The sequence below is a fragment of the Catharus ustulatus genome, chromosome 11, assembly GCF_009819885.2.
Source record: "Catharus ustulatus isolate bCatUst1 chromosome 11, bCatUst1.pri.v2, whole genome shotgun sequence".
In the NCBI taxonomy this organism is placed as follows: domain Eukaryota; kingdom Metazoa; phylum Chordata; class Aves; order Passeriformes; family Turdidae; genus Catharus; species Catharus ustulatus.
This window is the reverse complement of record NC_046231.1, coordinates 10,769,715-10,793,147: the sequence shown is the minus strand read 5'-3', so window position 1 is coordinate 10,793,147 and position 23,433 is coordinate 10,769,715. Positions and strand designations below refer to the sequence as shown.

The following is a 23,433-nucleotide window of genomic DNA, read 5'->3' as shown; positions in this document are numbered from 1 at the left end:
ATTGCCATGTGCCCAATCAGATTTGCAGTGGAGGACAGGTTGGAGGAACTGATTTGAAAGTGAGTTTGTATGGCCTGGAGAAGTGCTGCTGGGAAAAGTTTGAGGGTGCATGTACTGACCTGGAGTGTTGCCACTAAAATACTGTGAAATGAGTTCTGTTGCTGCTTTCCCTTTTATTGGGAAGGCTAAAACTGAAATTGAAATGCTTCAGATTTATTATGTGCGAAGTTTTAGTGAAAGGACACCTGGTGTGAAGCAGATGATGGGCCTGGCCTTGTGCTGAGCACATGAACTGCTTGGGCAGGGGCAGGCCTGGAGCTAAACTGGACTGTGACAGTTCCTCTTTATTCAGTTGAGATTATTCAGAAGCCTCTGTTATAAATCACTGACTTGCACGTTTCCTAAGCCACTTAGGTGAAGGACTGGTGTAGAATTTAAATCCCTTCTCATCTTGGGCTGCTGTTTGGTCTCTGCTGCAGCACAGCCCCAGCTGCCAGTACTGCTGTTGGCCAGGAAACACCACAGCTGGCACGAGCAATGCCCAGGGGGAATGACAGGATACTGCTGTGGAAGTGGTGGCTGTTGGAGTAAGTTTTGTTTCTCGTTGAGCTGTCACAGACCCCTGCAAGGCTGGTTTCTAGGTTGGATTGCTCCAAGTTAAATCCAGCTAACAGCAGTTTGTTGAGAATAACTATATTTATTTAAAGAAAGTAGAATTTTGTTTGGTTTAGAATGAATAATCTGAAAAATTCTTATTAGACTGGGAAAGGGGAGAGAATGCTGTTTGTTTTTGTCATCAGACTTGTGTATTAGAAGAAGCTGTTCCAGGAGCAAGGTAGTTGAATGAGTACTGAAACAGTGCTATAGAAATCAAATCCTTTTCTCTTGGATTGTGCTGTTTTTCCTAGAACAGGTGCATAATCTGATAATTCTGAACTCTCTAAAGAACATTTCCAAGGGCTCTGTTGGAATTTCCTGCTGAGATTCCAGTATTTCCAACCAGAGTAAGTCATTAAAGAAATTATTTGAAGCCACTTCAGATTTTCCTTTGTTACTATCAAGTTTACATGCCTTTTTTCCCCCCCTTTGGAACATCTCTGTTGAAGTCTTTTTTTGTCTTGTAGTTTTTTGGGTTTTTTAGCATTTTCTTCAAAGTAGAAACTGCAGCCTCTATCTTTATTATTAGTTACAGTTGAGGGTAAAATAACAACTTATTTTCAGAAAGGGACAGGAACAGCAGTTGATGAAAGAGTCTCAGGCCCCCTAGGTAAAAAGGCAGGAGAAAACCAGTCCATCTCTAGCTGCACAAATACAGCACCAGCCAGTGCTGCTCAAAGCTGTTCTCATATTTAAGATCAGTTGAAATGTGAGTACCAGCACACAGGAAACAACTCTGCTGTCACTGTGTGTGTGAGATCTTGTCCCTGCAGGAGATTTAACACAGCAGATTGTTCTGGAGCCCTCCTGTGCTGTGCAGTGAGGCAGCCACCCACCCCCCCACCTCTGCCAGCGAGCAGCAGCTGGAGCTGGGGCATTCCCTGGCACTGCTGTCACTCCCAGGCCCTGCCTGGTGCCTTCTGATGGAGCAGCAGGAGGGGACATGCTTGGAACAACCATGGTGACTAAACCAGGGCAGGAGTAAATCCTTTCCCTTGTGGTGTGACTAAGATGTGATTATTTATTTTTAAACCTTTAATTGCAGTGTGGGACTGAAGTCATTGCTGCAGATTTTCTAGCTTTGCACATACACTGCTTTTTCATACACAAACATGAAACTGGGAGTTTATAAAGTCTTTATTGAAAAATACAATTGCAATATTTTCATACAAAGTGAAGTAAATGGAACATAGTAACAACAAGAATTGTCTGACACTTCCATAAATATTTTTACAGAAACATCTACACAACCTTCTGGACTCCAGGTTTTTGTTATGCAGGTAAGAAAAGCCATGTTTTTATTTTACTTTAGTTGAATTCATAGTAGAATTCAGTCTAAAATTTTCCTATTGTTCAGAAGGGCAGGAATGACTGAAAACCAGGGCTTTTAGCTTTTGGTTCCTCAGAAAGCCTTTTGGAACCTGAGTGTGCCACATTTTACATGAAGAACACCTCTTCCCCAGCAGAGGAACTGGCCTCTTGTACTGCTGATGCTTTCCTAACAGGTCTGGTATTTTGAACCCATTTTAAATGAAAACAAGTGGTAAGTGTAATGTCCACCACCTGCTGATCCTGGTACAAGGGGAGAGATTCCTCCCAGGCACCCTGCTTTAGGCCTTTTTACAAAAACCAAAGCAAAACACAAAACCAAACTCCCAAGCCCTGTCCTTTAAACACAAAATAGCTAAGTATATGTTTTAGGAGATGGACACCACCTTCCTGCTGCTGAGTGAGCAAGGGCTAGAGTGCCTGACTATCAAGAAAAGCAACAAGCATATAAAATTCCTTGAAAAAAGCACACATCCCTGGCTTCTTGCATTCATTGCTGCATGTACATAGAGTTACAACGAATTCTTAATGTCATTTGCTGACAAGAGGAGCAATGGGATATCAGACTGAAATAAATACAAAAGTCATATTGTTTCAGTACAGAAAAACAGCTGAAGTCAGCCTTTGCAAAAACTATTCACATTTAAAAAGTGCCATTGCAAATATACAGCAAAATTTGTCTGCCTTAAACATGATGCTTCACAGCCCCCTCCCAAGACTCACCTTGGGACCATAAGTTCACTTTAAAACATTGCACAGCTCAAACCAATCAACACAATCACCTCCCTTGGTACAGCAAATGGCCACACATTAAAGCTCAACACAATCATGCTTCTCAAGGGCATGTGGAACATCCTGAATCTGAACAGAGTCCACCCAGCTTCCTTCAGGGCTCAAACTCTCCCATTGTCCCTCTGCAAGCAGAACTGGACTGTGTGAGAATGTTACTCCAAAGCTGTTAGTTTAGTGAGGGGGTTAGTGAGGAACCCTGACAGTGTCTGTGGGTACCTTGGTGCAGGGCTCAGTGCTGAGGCACCTGGACCTGTCTGGCCACAGCTGGCACGGGTGAAGCACTTGACTAGAGCAAAGCAAAGCTGTAAATACCTGCTGCAAGGTCCACAACTGTGTTGGGGTTGTGTTCTCCAGGCAAGGCTGGAGAGGAGTCACCTGCCTTGTGAAGAGCTTAAGCAGGGCCTGGGGGTGTGTCAGGGCTCTGGGGTGGATCCCCAGCGCTGTCTCCCCTCCTGGCCTGGCCCCGCTCGGCGCAGTCAGGGAGGGAGGAGCTGTGCAGGCTCAGTGAGACCCTCGGTCATTCGCTACGTCCTGGAGTCGTCTTAACAGAGCTGTGTGATTCTCCTGGCAGATGCGCTTGGCTGGGGCTTCAGTGCCATCTTCCAGGAGGATGCCTCTCTTCTTTGTGGGTGTTTCTCCAGTTCGAACCATGCTGTTGATTTCCTTTAGCCTCTGGAGGGGAGCAAAAAAGGATTAGCTCGATTTTTGTGCCCCAATATGCTGTGAACTGTTGTTAGATGCAGTGCAGTGGGACTGGACAGGCTCTTTTGTGGACAGCTGTAATGTACCAAGGTATTTTCTTCATCACGATACTGGCCTTTCCTTTACCAGAGTAAGTCTTAAACTCAATGGAGTTTGTTGTGTCTGCATGCAGAGCTCAAAGGCCCATGCAGCCCCACAGCTGTAGCAGCTGCACTGGCAGTCTGATGAGCCTTAGGTGATGATGGACACGGTAAACAAAATGTCATCCTCCAGAGTCTGCTCTAATTTCACTACCAAAACCAAAAACCAGAGTTAAGGAATTAACAAAATCAAACTGAAACCTTTTAGTCTCACCTTTGAGGGGCTGCTGCTGAAGTAGTAGAATATTTTCTCTTGGGGAGAGAGGGCAGACTCGTTTCTGTGTGGCGAGATGTACACGGGGTGGTGCTGGGAGAGCTGCACTCTGCGGGGGGAGCCGAGGCGCACGAAGGGGTACGGGGAGAGCGGCGGGGAGTCCGTCTGCTCAGAGAGAACAGAGGCACTCAGAGCTGCAGCCTGAGCTCAGGGCTCACTGCAGCAAGGCTTTTCCATGCAAACAACACCATACAGATGGACAACAAATGCAGCTTATGTTGTGCTGTTAGGCCAGATTAGTAATTTTTAATTTAAGGAAATTTCATTGCATGTTCAGACAATAAAGCTCTGTGTGTGAAGAAAAAGCAGAGAATATAACTTACAGCATTTGAAGTGTACTTGAGGGCAAAGTCCTTGATCTGCTCGATGTAGACATTGTTGTAGAACTGGATGAGGTCCCCGCGCTCCTCCTCCTCGGTGTCGCTGTTGGGGCCGCTGAGGCGGGTGGGGGTCGGGGGGGCGCTGGAGGGCTGGGGCACGGGCAGGGTGCTGCTGGAGCGCATCACCGGGCTGGAGTCACGGCTGCCTGCAGGCACAGCCACGGGCTCAGGCACTGCCAGCCCTGCACACACACACACCCATACACACACACACACACACACACACACACAGAGCCAGACAGCCCTGCACGCGCACACACACACACACACACACACAGAGCCAGCCCTGCACACACACACACACACACACACACACACAGAGCCAGCCCTGCACGCACACACACACACACACACACACAAACACACACACACACAGAGCCAGACAGCCCTGCACGCACACACAGACACAAACACAGACAGAGCCAATCACCCTGTGCAAACAGGGGCCAGGAACCTGCTGCCATCACCACTGATTGCTGTTAGATCCCTGAGCCTTGTCCCTCACATGAAAGCTTTGTTGATTTTTAACTTCTTACTGGATAAAACTGAAGGGATTTACTGTAGGAGCTGAATTGCAAGATAATATAAAAAGAGCTCAAACTCCATTTTTCGGCATTTCTGCTGTACTTTTAGCAGGAGCTCTTTCTTGTTGCCACCTGGCACCATTTCAAATAAAGAATAGTAGTCTTTTTCTGTCAGTAGGAGAAATACTTGGCTTAGCCATACTTCCTGCTAATTTAATGTGGGAAATTGCAAAATATATTTATTTTTTTGCTCCCTGCCACTTGCCTCTGACAGAAAATATTAGTACCTACTGCTTATACCATCGTCTATTAAATACCTTGAAAACTGCTGGTAGGAATGCACAGCATCACTTCCTTAGTTTCCTTTATAAAAGTTAATTCAAGGAAAATGTGTCAGTTCACGTATCAAAAGAAGAATCCCCAGAGCTGTCAGCTATGCTGAAATCAATGCTGGGGGTGGTGTTCCTATTTCTGCAGACAGACAGTGCTACAAAAGAAACTGCTGCAGTTCTGTGGTTGTGGTAAGAGTAACTGTGAACTTGGGCTAGCCCAGATTTCCTCATTCTACAAAGACTCCAAAGTTCTTTGGTGTGTGAGCACAACTCAGAGCTCAGGCCAGCACAGCAAATTCCCAAGGTAAGTGCACATGGGGAGGGATTTGAAACTGTCAGAGCAGGTGCAATAAAAACCTTGAGTTAAAGCAACTCTTAAATGTTATCAATGTATTCTTAATTGTGTCTTAAGTTCACCAAAGGAAGAACGGTTTGGAGTGAAAGAATAACACAATCCGGCTCTTAGTTGATGCACACAGTTTTGGAAATGGAATGAAACCCAAACAGCTGGCATTGGGAATCACTCACTTCTTTCTTTGTTCCTGTCTTTGCTCCTGTCCGTGGGCGAGTTCTGCTGGCTGCTGCTGTCACTGCTGCCCGAGTGGCGGCGGCGGCGGCGGCCCTTGATGAGGACACTGCGATAGACCTGCAGGGACAGGGAGCAGCGTGAGCAGCCAGGGGGAGCAGGCACCCAGGCAGGGAACAACGGCCTGCATGGCTCATCTGCTGCCACAGCTTCACTGTGGCACCAGACTGCTGCCTACAGGGCCCCCTAAGAGGAGTAACTGCCCATGGACACTGCCTCCTTAGGTTTTAAAGTAAACAACATTTTCTATTTTAGGTACCATTTAGCACAAAAAATGCTTTCAGTAGTGCAGGATTTTGGGTATGACCACTCTCTTTTGAGAATTGTTCACAGACTGCATCCCCTTAATATTAAATGTTGCTTTGCCAAGTGATCTGTTCCCAAAATAGCATGAAGGCATTTAATAAACCAGATCCCACATGGTTAAAGAGTGACTGTGCTCACGTGACTCTTGGCTTGTGGTTGTGTCCGGTAGCAGCGCATGATGTTCTGGAATGATCTGTCTTCGTTAGTAACCTAAGGGGGATGGACAGAAAAGGCTCTGTTTTTCTGCAGGCTTTTGGGTCTTCTGTTTGGCTTGGGGTGGTTGTGTGTGTTTGCTGTTTGGGGTTTTTTGAGGAAGTAGTATTGGGGATATTAAGTGTTAAAGGAGTTTTTTTGTTTGCTTTTTCTTTGCTCCCAGATTACCTTAGTCATGACATAGATGGCACACATCAGCAGCTGATCCAGGTGTCTGTCCATCATGATTTCAGGGCAGTGCACCAAGGAATACTCAAAGCATGTCCAGATCTTTTTGCGCAGCTCATCAGACACATCGAGTTTGGCACAGAGGTCCCTCAGACGAACACTGGCCAAGTGGTACACCTGTGACATTGGACACTGTGCTCAGGGCCACAGCAGCACTGCTCTTCTGACCCAGCCAAACAGTGACTCAGACTTGCACACTTGTAGAGCTTGTGCAAATGCTAAGCCACGAGAAGAGTTACTAAATTCAAATTTAACTTTTTTTGCTTACAAGGCACAGACATTCTCAGTACTGGTGTCAGTGCTAAGAAAACATTTGTTTGTAGCTTAAATTCTAAGCTGTCCTGAGCACAGAAAGGGCACTGCATTGCCTACAGTATTGAGTAAGCAAGAAAGTCTCAAAAGTGAACCTCTTTCTTTGGAAGAGCCTTCAAGAAAAGGGACACCTTTAAGAACCTGCTGGCCAAGTACAGACTATTTCCATGTCCTGATGTGCCAGCATGCTCCTTTGCTAGTGAGAAGCGGCCTGCAGGAGAAAACTACTATTCAGGTGTGTATGTATAATTAAGTTATAGATTAAATGTAATATGCCCTTATTACTACAACCAGTAAGTATGTATTTTTAAAATTACTGCAAGTTTACATGCAGTAAATAAGAACTAAGCAAAGCAAACTTAGACCAAAAAGTACCTTTCTGAAGAAGAGTGCAAGGGAGCCCATCTTGCGGGGCCTGACGGCCGTGGCAGTGACATGCTGGGTCTGTCTCTGCTCCCCAGGGGAGATCTGCTGCACTGCTAACTGGCCTGGCAACTGCAGTGCTGCCCCAGCCATCTGAGGGTTCAGGGGGCCAGCCAGAGTCTGGGCACTCAGAGGCTGCATGGGCCCAGACACAGCCTGGGGCTGGGTACCTACATTCACCTGGACTGGGAAGAAAGTTATTCCTCCATTTTCATTGGCAATACCTGCAATGTAACAAAAAGAATCTGAAGTAACAGCAAGCAAGCTGTGTGGAAGATGTGTGTGTGGGGAGGGGTTTCTTTTGAGTTTTTGAATATAATTCAGTACTTATAACTATGTCTACTTATAACTAGACATTTAGTATTATTAATTAATTATATTAAATTTTTAAATCAAAACACTATGGAAAATTCATGAGACAAGCAGAAAATGAAGCTGAAGTAAGGTTTTCATACTAACGCAGTTCTCCCTGGCTGTGCTCTAACCCTGATGGAACCAGCCTGAATGGCTGTGCAGCAGCTTTCCCTCACCTTGCACGGGTATTGTCACCGTCTGCCCGTTGTTGGCTGTCACGGTGGCCGTTGCCACTGTCACCAGGGTCTGGCCGGGCACGGGGGTCACGGGCACGGCCTCGGGGCTGACGTTCTGCACGGGCACCGTGCTCACCACGGGCTGCGGGGGCACCCTGACCCCGCCAGCCTCGGGGGCGGCGTCGCTGTCAGTGAACAGGCGCCGCCGCGTGGGGTTGGCTGTGGGAGAGCTGTACCTGTCATACAGGCTGGCAGGAGGGGACGAGAGGCCTGGGCAGGAAAAACACACACACATATTCAACTCTTGTTTTACACAAGAAATCTAATGCAAAACAAAATATGTCATGCAAAGCTCTTCAGGAAAAAAAAATTAAAACCAGATTGCTTTTAGAAATGACTTAATCTTCAATAATGATGTGTTTAATATTTTTCTAAGTTCATGCATTATGTTTTATTTTTTCTAATGAAAAAGTTTGAGATGTCACATAATATATACTGGAGTTTCTTTTACAGTATAACAATAAAGTAAATCAATTAGAGTGTAAGCTGTGGGTGCATGTATAAAAACTGTTTAACAGATACTGTTCATATCCATCACCTGAGAACACCCTATCAAAGCAGTATTGTTCACACTGATATGATGAATCCATGAGCCTTAGACCTCTGATGCAACTCTGTGAGCTGCAATACAAATACCGTTTACCAATGTGTTTGCAGCTAGCTGTACACTGGCATTAAAGCAGCTTTCTCCCTTACATAAGTTAATCTAAGTAAGAATGTACAGCATGTTCTGCTTTAAAAATATCTCACCTTTTCCCAGTCCTCCACTTTCAGCACGAACCTCGTTAATTCGCCGTGGTGTCAGTGGTGAGCCTACAACACTGTTCCCAGCAGATCTCTCAAAGTACTGAGGTGGCATTACCTAAAATATTTATCTTTTTATTACAATGTCTGCATCACACATTAACTACATAGCAAATTTTTAAAAGCTACTACACTACAAATTTTGAACAGCAAAACTTTGTGGAAAAATAACAAGAACAGTGACAAACTTAGCCTAAGCCCAACAAAAACAGTAATGAGTGATTGTGCTGCTCTGGAAGATACACATTGTGACAGTCCTTCTGTGGTTACTGTGTGTACTTTTTACCACAGTTCTTTTCTAATAATCTTTCCAAGTGTTACCAGTCTAAACCTTCCCTGCTTGATCATTTTGTTCACTGTTCTGCTACACCAATAAAATACTGGATAAAATACTGGGTGAGAATCATCTCTGCTGCCTCTGTTGCAGATGTCTCCACAGAGATGACCCTGACCAGGCCAGAACACACTGCACCTGCTGCTTTCCCTGCACTGATGGGCTGGGATGGTGGAACTGCTAACTGGGACATGTAAGGCCTCTCCTTCAGGGTGCCAAGGCCTCTCCGTGCCATCCTGTCTGACTGTGAAAGCAATGTAACGCACAGAAAGAGGTGCTCACCTCTTCACAAGTAGGAACTTTGTTTTCATTCTCTCGGATCCTGTCCCACAGTACAGATTCCCTTTTCCATGCCATACTTTCCAGGATCTGTTCTTCAATGTGGTTCAGGTGTTTTACCACTTCCCGACAAAGGCCGTCCTCTGCTCTAATGAAAACCTCAATTACCTGTGCAGTGGATAATTATGATCAACATAATGCACTTGTTTCATAGATTCATTCTTAAACAAAGATCTAATTCCAACACTAGATTTTCAAGGAAGAAGAGACAATCAGAAATATGAAGGCTGCATTACAATGACTCAATCACAGGTTGTCACACAGGTCAATGAGCACTTATGACTTGGTAAGCATTTCTAGATGTCAAACACATTACCTTGTAAAAATGATAAACTGGAATGTCAAATATTTCGGTGACGAATGGGAAGTTTCCAGGTGGGTTGTATGTAAAGGTAATGATCTCCAGGCAACATGCCAGCAGAGACCTGTGAAACACATCTTGCTCCAGTATTGCCTGCAAGAGTTGCAAATTTTAAAGCTTATTTTACAGTGCAACTATAGAAAAATTAAATGCTTTTTATTATTTCAACAGCAAGATTCCCAAGCTTAAAAAGTGCCCCCTATTTTTTAAGGGACAGAACAGAATTCAAGACGAGCCACCAGAACTCATTAGAAATTTCATCTTTGTGTTTGCAAACACAATTTCTTGAACTTCTTTCTTCCATTCGGGTGTACTTACAGGGTTCTTCTCAGAGATTTACCCTCATTTTAAAGAGCTAACAATTCTACTCTACATCTGTGTTCTTTTTTTGCAGGTCCAACTTTAAAAGTGAAGAACCCTGTGATCAGTTTTCCTTACTGATAAATCAGTGTCTCCCAGTCTCTTCCTCTCTTGCTCAATGACTGACTCCAAGACCTTGTAGTAGAGCATCTCAGCACGACGAAAATGTTTACTAGCAACATCTGCAGGAAGTGTAAAGAGAAGCAATATTGTAAAATGCAATTAAAAAGTATTACATTCTTCATCTTCAGATACAGAAATGCAATAGTAGCTTGTGTGGATACAACACTTTCAAGACTAAACCAGTTCATTTCACATTAATGTAGGAATCCTTCTCCTATGCACTGACCTGTGAATGCAGAGCAGACTAACTTGCTACTGAACCCGATTTTGGTGACATCATTCTGTGTAAGAACATTCCTTAACATTGCTATACTGAACACAATTCAAATTGAGAAAAAGCACCTGTGTGGATCCACCTTGCACTGTGCAACAAAAAGCATTGAAGCAACTAACCTGACAAGAACAAAGGATGGCTTTAATAAGAAACAAGGTCAAGAGCATCTTCCTTATATTTAATCCATCTTCAGGCACTTCAGATATCAAGACAACTTTGCCAATCACATTTTTGTGTTTACACTGGCAGGATTTTAATACCTGTACTAATCCATCTTCATATGTAAACCAAAGTTGCTGTTGGGTTTTTAAAGATTTTCCTTACCAGCACAGAAATCCATGCCATCATTAATATTCTTACGTTTGAGAGAAAAAATGGTAGTTAAAAGTCCATTTCACTTCTCTAGTGTTTAAAAGTATGATCAAATTCCAGTGATTCAAGCTAAGGCTGATTATAAAATTTTAAACAGCTTTGAAATTTGCTATGTCTTAAGAACACAGAAAGAGGCAAGAGAAGTAGAAAAGACACTTGTGCTGAAGCATAACCTGATGTAAAACTTAATTACAAGAGATGGATGTGTTCATAGGCATTTTATGGATAAGCAAAATGTTTGCCCACCTTTGGAAAAATTACTGAATTCTCCTTCAGACTGAGTGCTCTGACAGTACACTTCGTGCATTTCTTTAACTCTGTTTGCAATGGATTGGGAAGGATCTCTGGAGCATGACCTGAAAATAAAAACCAAATATTTTCAATATACTATTCCTACTAAGACCAAAAACACCCTATTTTTTTCATATGTTGAAAGCATAAAAAATGGAAATATATTGCACAGCAACACAAACAGATATGTCTAAACTAAATGTGTCTAACTGCAAAACAGTTTATCCACATGGAGAATAAAGTTTGGTTTGCATCTCTTACAGTATGGAGTGATTTCCTAGGCAGCGCCATTTGTTAAGCAGGAAGAAGCCTTGAAAATTTTATACTGGCAACTTGTGGTTAGAGAAGCTCAGAACTTCTGGGTTTTAAAAGGTGGATATTCATCAATCTCTAAGGACAAATGAGTCCATGTAAGTCATTCAAAATGTAAATGTCTCTCGGGATTCCATTTTACTCCAGTAGTAAAAGACTGGTTCACATTTTAAATTACACTGTTCAGCATTAATATTAGCTATTAAAAATGTAATAGAAAATAGAAGCATTTGGCTAAACCCCAGATTTACCTGAGTATTTGCTCCAGGTTTTCACTGGGGGCATTTTTCAGTCCTGCCAGCATGGTGTGCAGGCGGCTCAGGCTGTAGGTTGCTATGGAAACAGGTGTCACGTATGGGTTGCTCTCTTTAATATACTTGCGGCCAGTAAGGGGGGTTGTGATCCTCAGTGATTTGGACTGAAAATAAAAACATAACCACATATATATAGACACCCTGCTATAAACTTTGATAAAGGTCATAACCTAAAACCACCAATCTGCAGAATTCTTACTCTGTGTTATGGAAAAAAATGGCTCCTAATCAGACAAGCAGACCATGACTCAGGTAAGAGGCAGCAATGAAGAATTTGTCTGTGCTGCTCAGATGTTTGTATCAAACCGCTCTGTATAAACAGAGGGGATGTGACCTATGCTGAAATGCAGACGCTGGAATTGAAGTGTCAAACAACTAGACCAATCTCAAAAATCCTCTCCAAACCCCAGTATCCCTTCCTAGCCAGAGAAACAAAGGTAGCTGTAGCTCATAGCAAAAGTGTACTGAGCTAGGGTTTGCTTTCAGCAGGTTTAACCTTTAACATGAGAAGTTCTTCTGATCAGCATTTTAGTTTATTTGCATCAGATCAAGCCATCACATTAAAATAATGTAACATCAAGGATATCCCTTCAATTAGCACACAGCAAAATCAATGCATCTTCTAATTAACTAACCACACAGTAACTTCTTTTAACAAATACATTACATCCCTCACCATGAAGTCCATCTCTCAATACACTGCCCATTTTTTCTCCACACTCCAAGGTGTGTTTTATTTCTGTCTCCATAAGTGACCAGGGAGGGCAGCATATAAAAACAGCAACACACACCATGCCATACTCACCCTGTCAAAATGCTGCTGCAAATTATGCTTCACTTGTACCCTTTCAGCTGTTTCCATTCCTGAAGGTGTGTTTAAGCACCTTGTGAGAGTTCCAATTTCTTCATCTGCATCCTCGCCAAGGAATATTCGCTCATCGAGGTTTCCCACTGACAGAACATACTCCTCATAGGCCTTGTTGATGGCTTTGCTACAGTAGGAAGGAAAGACAGACAAACCCCCTTTACTTAGACTGCTCTGTTCACCTGCTCACACACTGAACACAGTTCTGCTGGGGGGAAGCCTACTTCAAATTTCTTCTGACCCTCACTGAAGCTCCTGTAAGAGCTATAGTACCTTAAACATGACAGTGGCAAAGACATTATTTTCCTTATGTATCTGATGCCTTGCCATGTATCCAGTTGCAGGAAGAACACAGTAAAATAGTGAGAAATCCTGTTTTCTATAAACTCCTCAAAATTTACATAGCATCATATCATAAACTACACTGAAACACTTGTATATGATTAAAAGAAAGTAAGTCCTAGCCACAAACACCTCTAAACACCACCAAACCCATTTTTTCCCTCCCACTTCCTACTCAATGTGCTCCCACAGCTTTTTCATAGTAACTCTGAGATATAAAAAAAAAAAAAAAAAAAAAATCCAGGAAAGAGAAACATAGGAATAAAAGCAGACATCAGGTAACACCACCTGAAGCACTGCTCCTCCTTCAAGCAGGCCTCAGCCCCCAGCAGTGCCAGGAACAGGAAGGCAGAGCTGGATGGCCACTACTGAACACACAAGGCATGGCTGCTACCAGTGCTCACACCAGCTAACAGCTGCAGCTGGGCCACAGAGGGACACTCCTGCAAACCAGACCACAGACAGGGACTTACACGCTATCTCCAAAGTTCCCAGGATCTAGAAATCCTGTCAGATTTTCATCTTTTCCTTTTAAAAGCTGTAAGACAGTTAAGAAAAAAAAGGGTGGGCATTTAATTTCTTATAAAGGTTTTGAAGGTAACAAGAAAGGAGAGATTTTTTTACATTACAAATTTACTGACCAACCTTTTTGTCAAAAAGCTTCCGAATATATGGCTTCCAAAAATGTTCCTTTATACCTTTTGCTTCTAAAACTAATCCATAATGTAAAGAACACAGTTTTTCAATGATGCAGGGAGGATCAGATGATACTTTATAATCCTTACTATGGAAGTCTTCAGGTAGACCTACAATTCAGAATATTGTATGATTTAATTTTGGAAATCCATAGCCTGCTTTCTTATTAAACTTAAATTCTGTGATGTAGTCAAGGTAGTATGAAATTAAAACAGCAAACTATTAGTTCTCTTGAAAGAACTGCTAATTACATAATGCCCACTCAACTGGATAATGTTATCAAAAGCAAATTTTGCATAGAAACATGTTTAAAAACATTAGTTACTGAGTGATAAAAATTACATATATCAATTCTAATAGGGAAAAAATCAAACACCATTGAACTACAATATTTACTTGAGATAATGGCCTCAGTTCACATTCGAAGCACTGCAAGTGAAGGCCAATCCTGTACAGAACTGAAAACGAAGCGCAAGCCTGGGAAGAGTTACATCAGAAATTCAATGGCAACTTCTCAGCATTCATTTGAATTTGTGGTTATGAACAGCAGCAATCCAGAAATGAAAGAAACAAATCTCCTATTTGAGCCATAGGTCTTTCTGAACTGATGCTTCACAGAACATTCCAGTCTCACTGTGTCCAGTGATGGCTGTGTCATTATGCACTTTTTCACTGATATTAAACCCTCATTAAGTATTACTCTGAAACTTCCTTCAAGGGAATTTCCACAGTACATCAAATTCTTGACCTAATGTATTATTGACAAAATTTACTAGTCTGTTATTACATACTACATTAATAGGAATGGAACTGCATAGCCCAATACAGAAAATATTAATTCTCATGTATTTAAGATCAACTTCTTTTTTTCAACATACCCTTAAAATTAGGATTCAGGAGTTCTTTACGGTTAGGACACTGCAGAGCATTTCCATACACGAGATCCAAAGCACATAACAAGAGGTGGTAGGAATTGACCAAGTCATCACTGATCATAGGAAAATTTCCTGCAATATTAGAAAGACATAACACATAAAATAAGCAAGGATTTAAGAATCTTTTAACCAAGAGACTCTTGATGTTTGTATTACAATCAATAATGGAATCTTGGAAACACAGACTTGGTAACTATAAGTACCTGAACAGCAACACAGGCAGTAAAGCAGACTCACAACAACACATAACAAATATAAAAGCAAAATAATTTTTCAGAAACAACAATTATGAAGGAACTCAAGTATATTGTGCTATTTTGAAATCAAACCTTACCAAAATGCTGATAAATAAGCTGTGGCTGCTCCCTCATTCACAGAAATCTCATTAACCAGCGCATAAATAACTTGCAGCAGCACAAACTGTACCATGCAAACTGCCTCAAGGAGAGAAAATGTGCTTCCGTCACTCTGGCAGCAGCAGCCCCAGTGCCTGGCAGAGTCACGTCCTTCACTGGATTCCCAGTGCACCTGCCCAGTGCAAATTCTGCTCTGAAGGCCAAGGAGGGGTAGAATGGGTTGAGAGACTCAACTCTTCCCCTTTCCCCAACTCTGCATTGCTGTAAACAGCTGCACATAACTTTAACTTTGGCAAGGCTAGACCCAGGTTTACAGATGGCCTCTCACTCCCAGAACAAGCCTGTACTTAACTCAAAGTCAGATTTTTTTTGACAAATTTTAACAAATTTAATTTTTCTTGTAAAAAAATTGCTGGGGCATACTTATTATAAACAGTAATAAATATAATTTAATTTCTCTTGTGCTTTACAGAAGAGCTAAAATGTACCTATCTCTGACCTAGCTTATTAAGAATTTTTTATCTATCATTTTCATGCAGAAAAGAGTCCTTGTAACTCCACTCTTTTAACACCATTCACAAAGATTACAAGAGTTGTACAGAGTTGTACATTACTCTTTACTGAACTCATTTATGTTTATGATATTCCTCTAGAGGGGTGGCCCTAGATAAAAAGGGTTTGGTATAATAAATTATACAATTAATCAATAACATAAATCACAATTCTGTTACTTTTTATACACAGCATGATGGTTCCATTACTCCTTAAATACTAATAACCTTCGACTCTTTCCACCCTCTTTTTTCTCAGAGAAGGTGGAAATCACTTATCTGAGCCCACTCTGACAAACAGGTTTAATCCCTGAAGAAATCTGTCATACAGTAATAAACTCACTTAGAACACATTGAAATGGATATACAATTAGAGAATTTTTCTCAATTCTGCTGTTATTTTTTTACCAGTAACATACCAGTTTGTTCAAATTTATGTTATTTTCTGGTTCCATGTTTGTTAGAGGAAAAATTTCAATCCAGAAATTAAACTATTTTAAAAAATGAACCCTGGATGAAATTTTAATTAACTTTACCCACTTATCAGTTATTTCCAAATCATTAAAGGTTCACAGCAAAGCAATGAAAAACCTAAATACTGTTAGCAAGCCTTTAATCAATAAAATTCTCAAAGTAACTGTCAACACAGGTTCAATTCCACAACCATGACAAGTACCACAGCAATCCTTACTGTCAGCACAAAAATAAATACAATTTCACAGTACCAGTAGTTCCATAGTAATTTTTTGTTGCTGACATTTCAAACAAGGTTGCCTTTCACAACCAGATATTTTAAAGAAAGAAATAAAAGGGTTTGAAGAGCAAGTCTTACAAACAGTATGCTGAAGTGCAGTCTCACTAGACAAGGGACTCCCTCAGCTGCAGTGCATGAACTGAAGGCAATGGGCTCAGGAGCAGACAAGTCTGGGCCTGCCACTGGTGTGTGGTTGCTGTGATAAGGATTTACTGCCCACCCCCAAACCACACACACAAAACCTCACACCAACACCTAATGCCTTCACAGCCAACACTCAGTTTCCATTTTTGTGCTGCCACACTTCAATAATCATCTAGCAACTTTATAGCTTCCATGCACTGCAATTTTTTTTTTCTTGTAAAATTCAATTGCATGTGTTATCAACATGGTGTTCTCCATAGGGTTAGTCACCATGTCTGAAACTGCTTGAAATGAACATGTAGTCAATTAATGATGCAGTTACTCAAACATATCAGTCAATAACTTAGCAACAGGAAGACCCCTGAAGTCCCTCTGCACCTTGTCAACTATCCAACCTTCCCACAGAAATGAGGACTTTACAGAAAGGAAAAGATTTTCCAGACTGACCTACTTATTCTCTAAGCTGCCTACCTGTGCTAAGGAAGTGAAGTCCTGACCGACTGGAAACAAGTACAGTACTAACTCTGCTCTGGGCTCAGTGGTTGAAATCATGCTGTGTTTCAGGCTGAAAGCACATGTTGTTTAGGAAGGACTTCTCTTGCCCAATAAACTGGAATTTGCAGCCTTACAAAAAGGCACCTTCCTCACAGGATGGAGTGCTCAGTGAAGCACTTGTGCTCCAGCACACCCTTCCTGACCTTTTGCAGGGATGTGGTGCTGAGGGTCCAGCACTGCTGCCAGCAACCCTCTGCAGTGTGGCACAGCACAGAAAGAAAGGCTTTGTAAACAAAGCTCTGTGTTGAACAGAATCAGTGCCAGGCCATTCAATATTGCTACAGCCTACTCTGTCCTAGCCTCAAAATCATCCAGAAAATCATAGCACACTGCAGGAATCTTAACACTGATTCACTTTTAAATTTGAAAAAATACATCCTACCACACATTCTCAAACCAAACCAAAATTCCTTTTATTGCTCTCCTTGAAGAAATTAAAATATTTGTTTCCTCTAATAGGTGTTATATTATGAAAAAAAACCCAAACAAATTACTGGACATTATCAGTGGATCTGAACCCACAATGGTGCTCTTTCCTTGTGGAATATCAATCCTGTCTTTTACTTTCCCCAAAGCACTACCTTACTTATACATCACTCACAGTGAACACTCATCAAAGCAGGACTTGAAACAAGGCCTAAGGATGTGGAAACCCTTAAAGATACAGATTTGATGAGAAAAGATTTCAGGCTATACGTGCTTTGACTGAACAACTGAAACCTAAAATGAGGATTTAATCCTGTTCCTTCCTTTTTCTCCCAACAGCCACTACCAAGAAAAACATCTGAAATTCTCTACTGTTCTTATAAGCTTTAAGGCTGCTCTTACAATAAAGGTTATATGTACACTGCACCTATTGGGTGCTTCAAGGACTGATATAAAATGATGACTAATAAAACTCTGTCTGCTGTATTTAATCACTTTCAGGATCACTTACCTTTTGCATGAACAAACAGCACCCAACAAAAGTGGAAAACTTCGGTCACAGTACATGGTTGTCGTCTTTTAGAGAAAAATACAGCAAGAAGACAATAAGCTCAATGAATCAAAATTGATAAAATATCATACTAATTCAAAACTAAGCTTTACTACTGGCCAAAATCTTACACTGTTCCCACAAAACCCAGACTGAAGGACATACAGAAAGATGCACAAAACCTAAGAGATGTTTAGCATAGACACAACTGGAACCACAGTCTCAGCCTGCAAGATCAATTCCACAGCACTCCAAATACAAGCAGCAACAAAGAAACAAAGCTTCTCCTATAAAGTAAAATACCCACAAGTCCTGTAGCTATGAAGAAATCCATGGGAGTTACTGGACAGTGAAACAGACTGAGCTGTACTATGAGTTATTAAAGTCATGCAGATCATAAAAGGATCAAATTCTTCCTGTCTTTCCCATCTCTGCAACACTGGTGCTTCCCTTGCCTACAGGCTGATGAAAATCTCTCCCCCCAACCCCCAAATCATCAGAAACTCAGCAGTTTTGGGATTTCCTGCCCCTGTCAGATCTGAGACTGAAAAAGAGATTATTAATTTACTGCAAGCAAAGACAAACCAACTCTGATACTATAAACAACAACTATGAAAATACAGTCAAAATACAAGTAGAACAACCAAGCCACTCAGTTGTATTGTCACTAAAGTAATACTCTAAAATCAGTCTGGAAATAAAAACACACCTCTGTTTTCTTCCTCTCTGTTGACGAGGTTGATCCTCTTGAGGATATCTGAAAATGTCCTGAAAAATGGGCTCATACTTCTTAAAAATAACTGCAGAAACAGTGAAGTTTCTCTCTAATCTCTCAGTTCGCTCTCTGAACTGGGATGGAAGATTTGCCATGTCTTCCCACTTCTTCATCTTGTTAAAAAACTCAATCAAGCTGGAGATACCAAACAGGTTAGATCAGAAAGACTGCTCATTTTTCCTGCAGAAAGAAACTCTACATTTTCAATGAAAGTGCAATTTCCACTGCCCAAACTACTGATGAAATGGTGGCATTGCAGACATGACAATGAACTCAGAGCCAGTCCTTCACCCATAAACATGGATGAGTTCAGACAGCTTGTGAAATATTTTTAGATTCTCGGCTGATAACCACATTAACTACGTACTCGCAGGTCTAGCATCTTCTCACAAAGACAAAATCAACTCCAACAGTTAGATTATTCTGAAATCAGACATACATCATTTTTCTGAATTATTAATTTAAATAAAACAACCTGTGAGATCTACAATGCTAAGGATATTCTACAAAGCATGAAAAACCTCTTAAGTTTTAGCAAATTACATTTTGCAAATTTGGCTTAAATTCCTTTTCTGCTTCTTTATTTACACCTTCTTTTTCAGTGCTATTAGTCTTGATAGCCCAGATCACAGAAACAATTTATCAATATTCCCTGAATTTCTGATTTGGAAAACAAAAGCTTATAGAGAAGCCTTTTGCATTATTTAAATCAACAGCAATGCTTCAACAGTACAGGAAATGGGATAAAATGTATATAAGAACATTCTTTTTTATGTGACAATCTATGAAACTTTTAGAAAACAATGAGATTGCTAATAAGTAATTTTTTTCATAAGCTTTATTACTTTATGGACATAAACACACACTAATTTATTCATCAGATTCTGACCTCATTCAGTGACATTAGCAAGAACATGTGAAAAGTGAAATTTTCTTATGCAAAAATGGAGATAAATCTCGTGAACATTTTCACAGCAAACTACAAATGGTTTCTCATGTGAGAAGTTCACATTCGGTACACTCCAAAAATTGTCTGTTCTTCAGTGAGTGGTTTCTTTCTCCTTTGAGTAAAGGAAATCAATCTCTTATTTTGAAAATTAGAGTTTTTATGAACATAGTGCTGAGGCAAAGGAGCTGCCCTACTTCTGTGGCAGTGAGCTACAACACAAACATTCCAGGGATAGAAAATCTATCTTCAAAAGCAGGAAACAAGAAACACATTTAGCTTTTATTCTCTATTTCCAATTTCACAGGTGATAAGCACTCATTAGGATTTTCTAAGTGTCTAAAAATCAGCAAGAATAAGAGTTACCTTTGGTCTGAACAACGCAGGATTCTGGTTAAGGATACATAATTTCCTTCTGCTGTTCCTCTGCTCACAGTTGGAATTGCCTTCCTGCAAGCCACGTACAAGGCACAAGCCAGCCAATGCATGTCATTTCCCTGAGAATCAAAACACCATGCATCTAAAAACCTTCACTAAAAAGAAAAACATGCTTTTCAGCTACCCTAACGTCGGGGAAAAGCACTGCGTCCTGAACAGATGAGGTCCAACCAGTGACAAAGCTATTCGCTGTTTCAAACTTCTGTAGTGCTTTGGGTTTTTAACTGCAGCAAAACAGGTGCTAAATAGACACTGAACACTGAATGGCATCAAAACTAAACTTACTAGTTACCACTATAAATTTTACATTTGACTCAAAGTGTGGAATATATTTTGAGTATATGAAAATACATTCTCAGTGTTGTTCTTCTACAGTGTTTCGTACTGCTCGGATTTAAAAGAAAGAGGGGAAAAAACAAGAAAACCCACAGTTCTTGCAACCAAAACATTCTTCTGCCCTGAATGGACAGTAGGAAAAGAAAATTTTGCTCTATATCTCTATACACAGCAGAACAATTATTCAATCCGCTACCTAAAGACAGAAATTAATTCTAATGAGCACTTTGAATTTTATTCTCCGTCTTTGATCAAATAGCAACACTTCAGTGGAAAAAAAGCCGGGTAAAACAAGGGGCCAAACTGAATTCGATGCTGTCGAGCTCGGTGATGTCAGGCCGGGGTGAGCGCACAGCTCCGGGGCAAGGCAAGGCAAGGCAAGGCTCGCTGCCGAGCATCGCTGCGATGTGACAGCACCGAGCCCTGCCCGAGAGCCGCCCGGCCACCGCGGGGGCAGCGCCGGGGGCCCGGGAGCTGCCGGGGGTTATCACAAGCGCCACCTTCGCTAGAGGAAGGCACCGATAAAAGGCGCTTCCGAAGCACCCAGGCGCGTCACCGCGTGTTCCTGTTTTCAAAAACGACGCGACCAACCCTTCACCTTTTACCCTTCACCCCCAGCCCGAGCCGTGCGGCGGCTCAAGTCCCCCACAAATAACAAACGTGATCGCACCTGCGCTGGGCATCTCCGCGGGCCCCGCGCGGCTGCGGAGCGGCGCTGGCCGAGGCCACCGTGCCGCTCCTCGGCCGAGCTGCTGCGAGCCGGCGGAACACAGCCACGGGGGCTCTGCCATTTCTAACACCTTGCCGCCGCTACGACTGCCAATTGCGATGGTTATTCCTTATTCCCGGCCGCCCGGGCGGTGCGAGGGAGAGGCCGCCGCGCCTCCACCGCCGTCCCTTCCCTCCGCACTTCACCCCCGCCTCCCGCCGCCCTCCCCCCGGGCCGGCCGCGGCCCCTTCACGCCTCCCTCACCTCCAGGGTGTAGTTGCGCCTCATGCTCTGGTAGCTCAGCCAGGCCTCGGCGCGGGCGCGCTCGTCCATGTTGAGGCTCCTGCAGAGCTCTTCGTAGCGCTGCCGGGTCTCGCCGTCCTCGCCCGGTGGGGACGGGGCGGCGGCCGCGCCCCCCGCGGGACCCGGCTCGGCCCCGGCCGCATCCTCGCCCGCCATGCCGCGCCCCGCCGCTGGGGGGCAGCGCCGCGCTCCGCGCACCGCGCCTGCGCCGCCGCCCCGCGCGTTCGAATCCAAACAGCGAGGGACGGGCCCCGCCCCCGCCGCGCGCCGCGCCCGCTCATTGGCCCACGGGGAGGCCGCCCGCCCCGCCCGCGCGCAGGCGCACGGCGCGCGCTCCTACCCTGCACCGCCATTCACCGCCGTGCGCCGCCAGACGCGGCCCGGGCGGGGCGGGGCCCGGCCGTGAGGGGAGCCTGGAACGGGCCGGGCACAAATATGTGCACAAATATATACACAGTGCGGGGCAGGGGCTGTACACAAATATGTACACAAATATGTATACACAGAGTGCGGCGTAGGGGTTGTACACATACATACACAAATATATACAAGTATATACACAGGGTGCGGGGTACGAGCCGTACACAAATATATACACAAATACATACACACACATATATAAATATGTACACAGAGCGCGGGGTAGGGGCTGTACACACACACACACAGTGAGGGGTAGGAAAGAGAGGCAGAAATAGCTCCCCCTGCTCAAGTCCCAACCGAGCAGAAAGGCTGCCAAAAATAAGATTTAAGTCCTAGAGCCGGCACATGTCAATTAAATGATCAGTAAAATAGGCTGCACTTGATTAAAAGAGATTTATTGACTCTGTTGGCTTGAATTGGTATTAATGATATTTCACAAACTTCGCTGAAAGCTTCGGGGCAAAAAAAAGAAATGTCAAGAAAAGATGATTTGGCGACCTGAGATGGGATTCAGGATGCAAATACGCAATGTACCCAGCACTGAGAAGAGCAGAAAGCCCGGGCTGGCACTGGAAGATGACGATGCCAGCAGGGTCCCCCCCAAACCTCCAGCCCCCCAGACTACCAGAACAACTTACAACATTACAAACGAGTGATTAGACTGTATTTAATAATGTCTTACTTTTTTTTTTTTATTTTATAACACAGAGGAGCTTTGAACTTTGCAGTGAGGCCAAGTTCCTGCTCTTGAGATATGCACCTGCTCTGATAGGCAGAGCATTGATGAGAAGCCCTCTGCCACCCAGGGCTTTTCTGTTTAGCTAAATTTACACTATCTACTAAAACACAAAGAAGCAATAATTTTAATTAATTAATATTCTTTATATTGAGAAATTTAATTTCTACTGAGAAATATTCATCTCCTCTTTAAAAAGATTTCATAGTAAAAATTTTAAAAAAAAGGAACAAACCCTCACAATATTGAAAGATAAGGCTGAAGTTAATATGCTGTGATTACACCTGTGTACTTCCCTATGGTTTCATGCATCCAGACTTCGTAACTTGACTGCTCTCGTGTAGGAAACTTTTTTAAAACTTTCATTTAATGGTGTAATGAAAAATCACACAAGATTTTAAGATAAATCTTTAATCTTTTTTATCCCTGAGGACTTAGCTTCACTTGTTTATCCACTTTCTCCCCTCTCTCCCTCTTGCTCCTCCCTTATTTAAAAGATGCAGGAGTAATGATTTGAATAATTTCAACTACTGGACTCCATGCTAGAGCTACCAGTATGACAAGTAATAGCCACAAACACCCTCTCAGCCCGAGTCCCTCACAGCTGCTTGGCTAGCCCTAGTTACATACATTTTTTACTGTCTAAAGTCTCAGAAATTTTCCCCATGAACATGCTCTTGGTCCCCTGCTCTGAGCTGCTGCACACAGCTCAAACACTGCCAACAGAGGAGATGACACACTAGTTCCCAAATCAAATGGTTTTATCACCTGAGATCAGAAAACAGTGTGAGGACTATTACCAGTTTTGGTGAGCACCAGGGGAAGTGCTCTTATCTCTCTAGATGATGATACTGTATTTGACGTAAGGATCCCAAGAATGTCCCAAACCAGCCTCCCTCTTATTCGTGAGACCTTACCTGG

At 42.7% G+C, this 23,433-nt stretch overlaps 1 protein-coding gene across 1 annotated transcript; it reads right to left on the bottom strand.

The window, feature by feature from the left end:
• Nucleotides 1-1,776: 1,776 nt before the first annotated feature.
• RBL2 (RB transcriptional corepressor like 2) lies at nt 1,777-21,492 on the bottom strand. The gene is made up of 22 exons (XM_033069798.1): nt 21,315-21,492; nt 19,934-20,064; nt 18,556-18,756; nt 17,808-17,872; nt 14,454-14,582; nt 13,525-13,685; nt 13,353-13,417; nt 12,478-12,664; nt 11,610-11,776; nt 11,002-11,111; nt 10,065-10,168; nt 9,582-9,719; nt 9,209-9,373; nt 8,539-8,650; nt 7,729-7,998; nt 7,151-7,422; nt 6,404-6,580; nt 6,161-6,232; nt 5,659-5,776; nt 4,218-4,420; nt 3,835-3,999; nt 1,777-3,450 (listed from the first exon to the last, which is right to left on the bottom strand). The coding sequence occupies exons 1-22, from the start codon at nt 21,381-21,383 to the stop codon at nt 3,280-3,282; spliced, it is 3,252 nt and encodes a 1,083-aa protein (XP_032925689.1). The 5' UTR covers nt 21,384-21,492; the 3' UTR covers nt 1,777-3,279.
• Between the last annotated feature and the right edge of the window lie 1,941 nt (nt 21,493-23,433).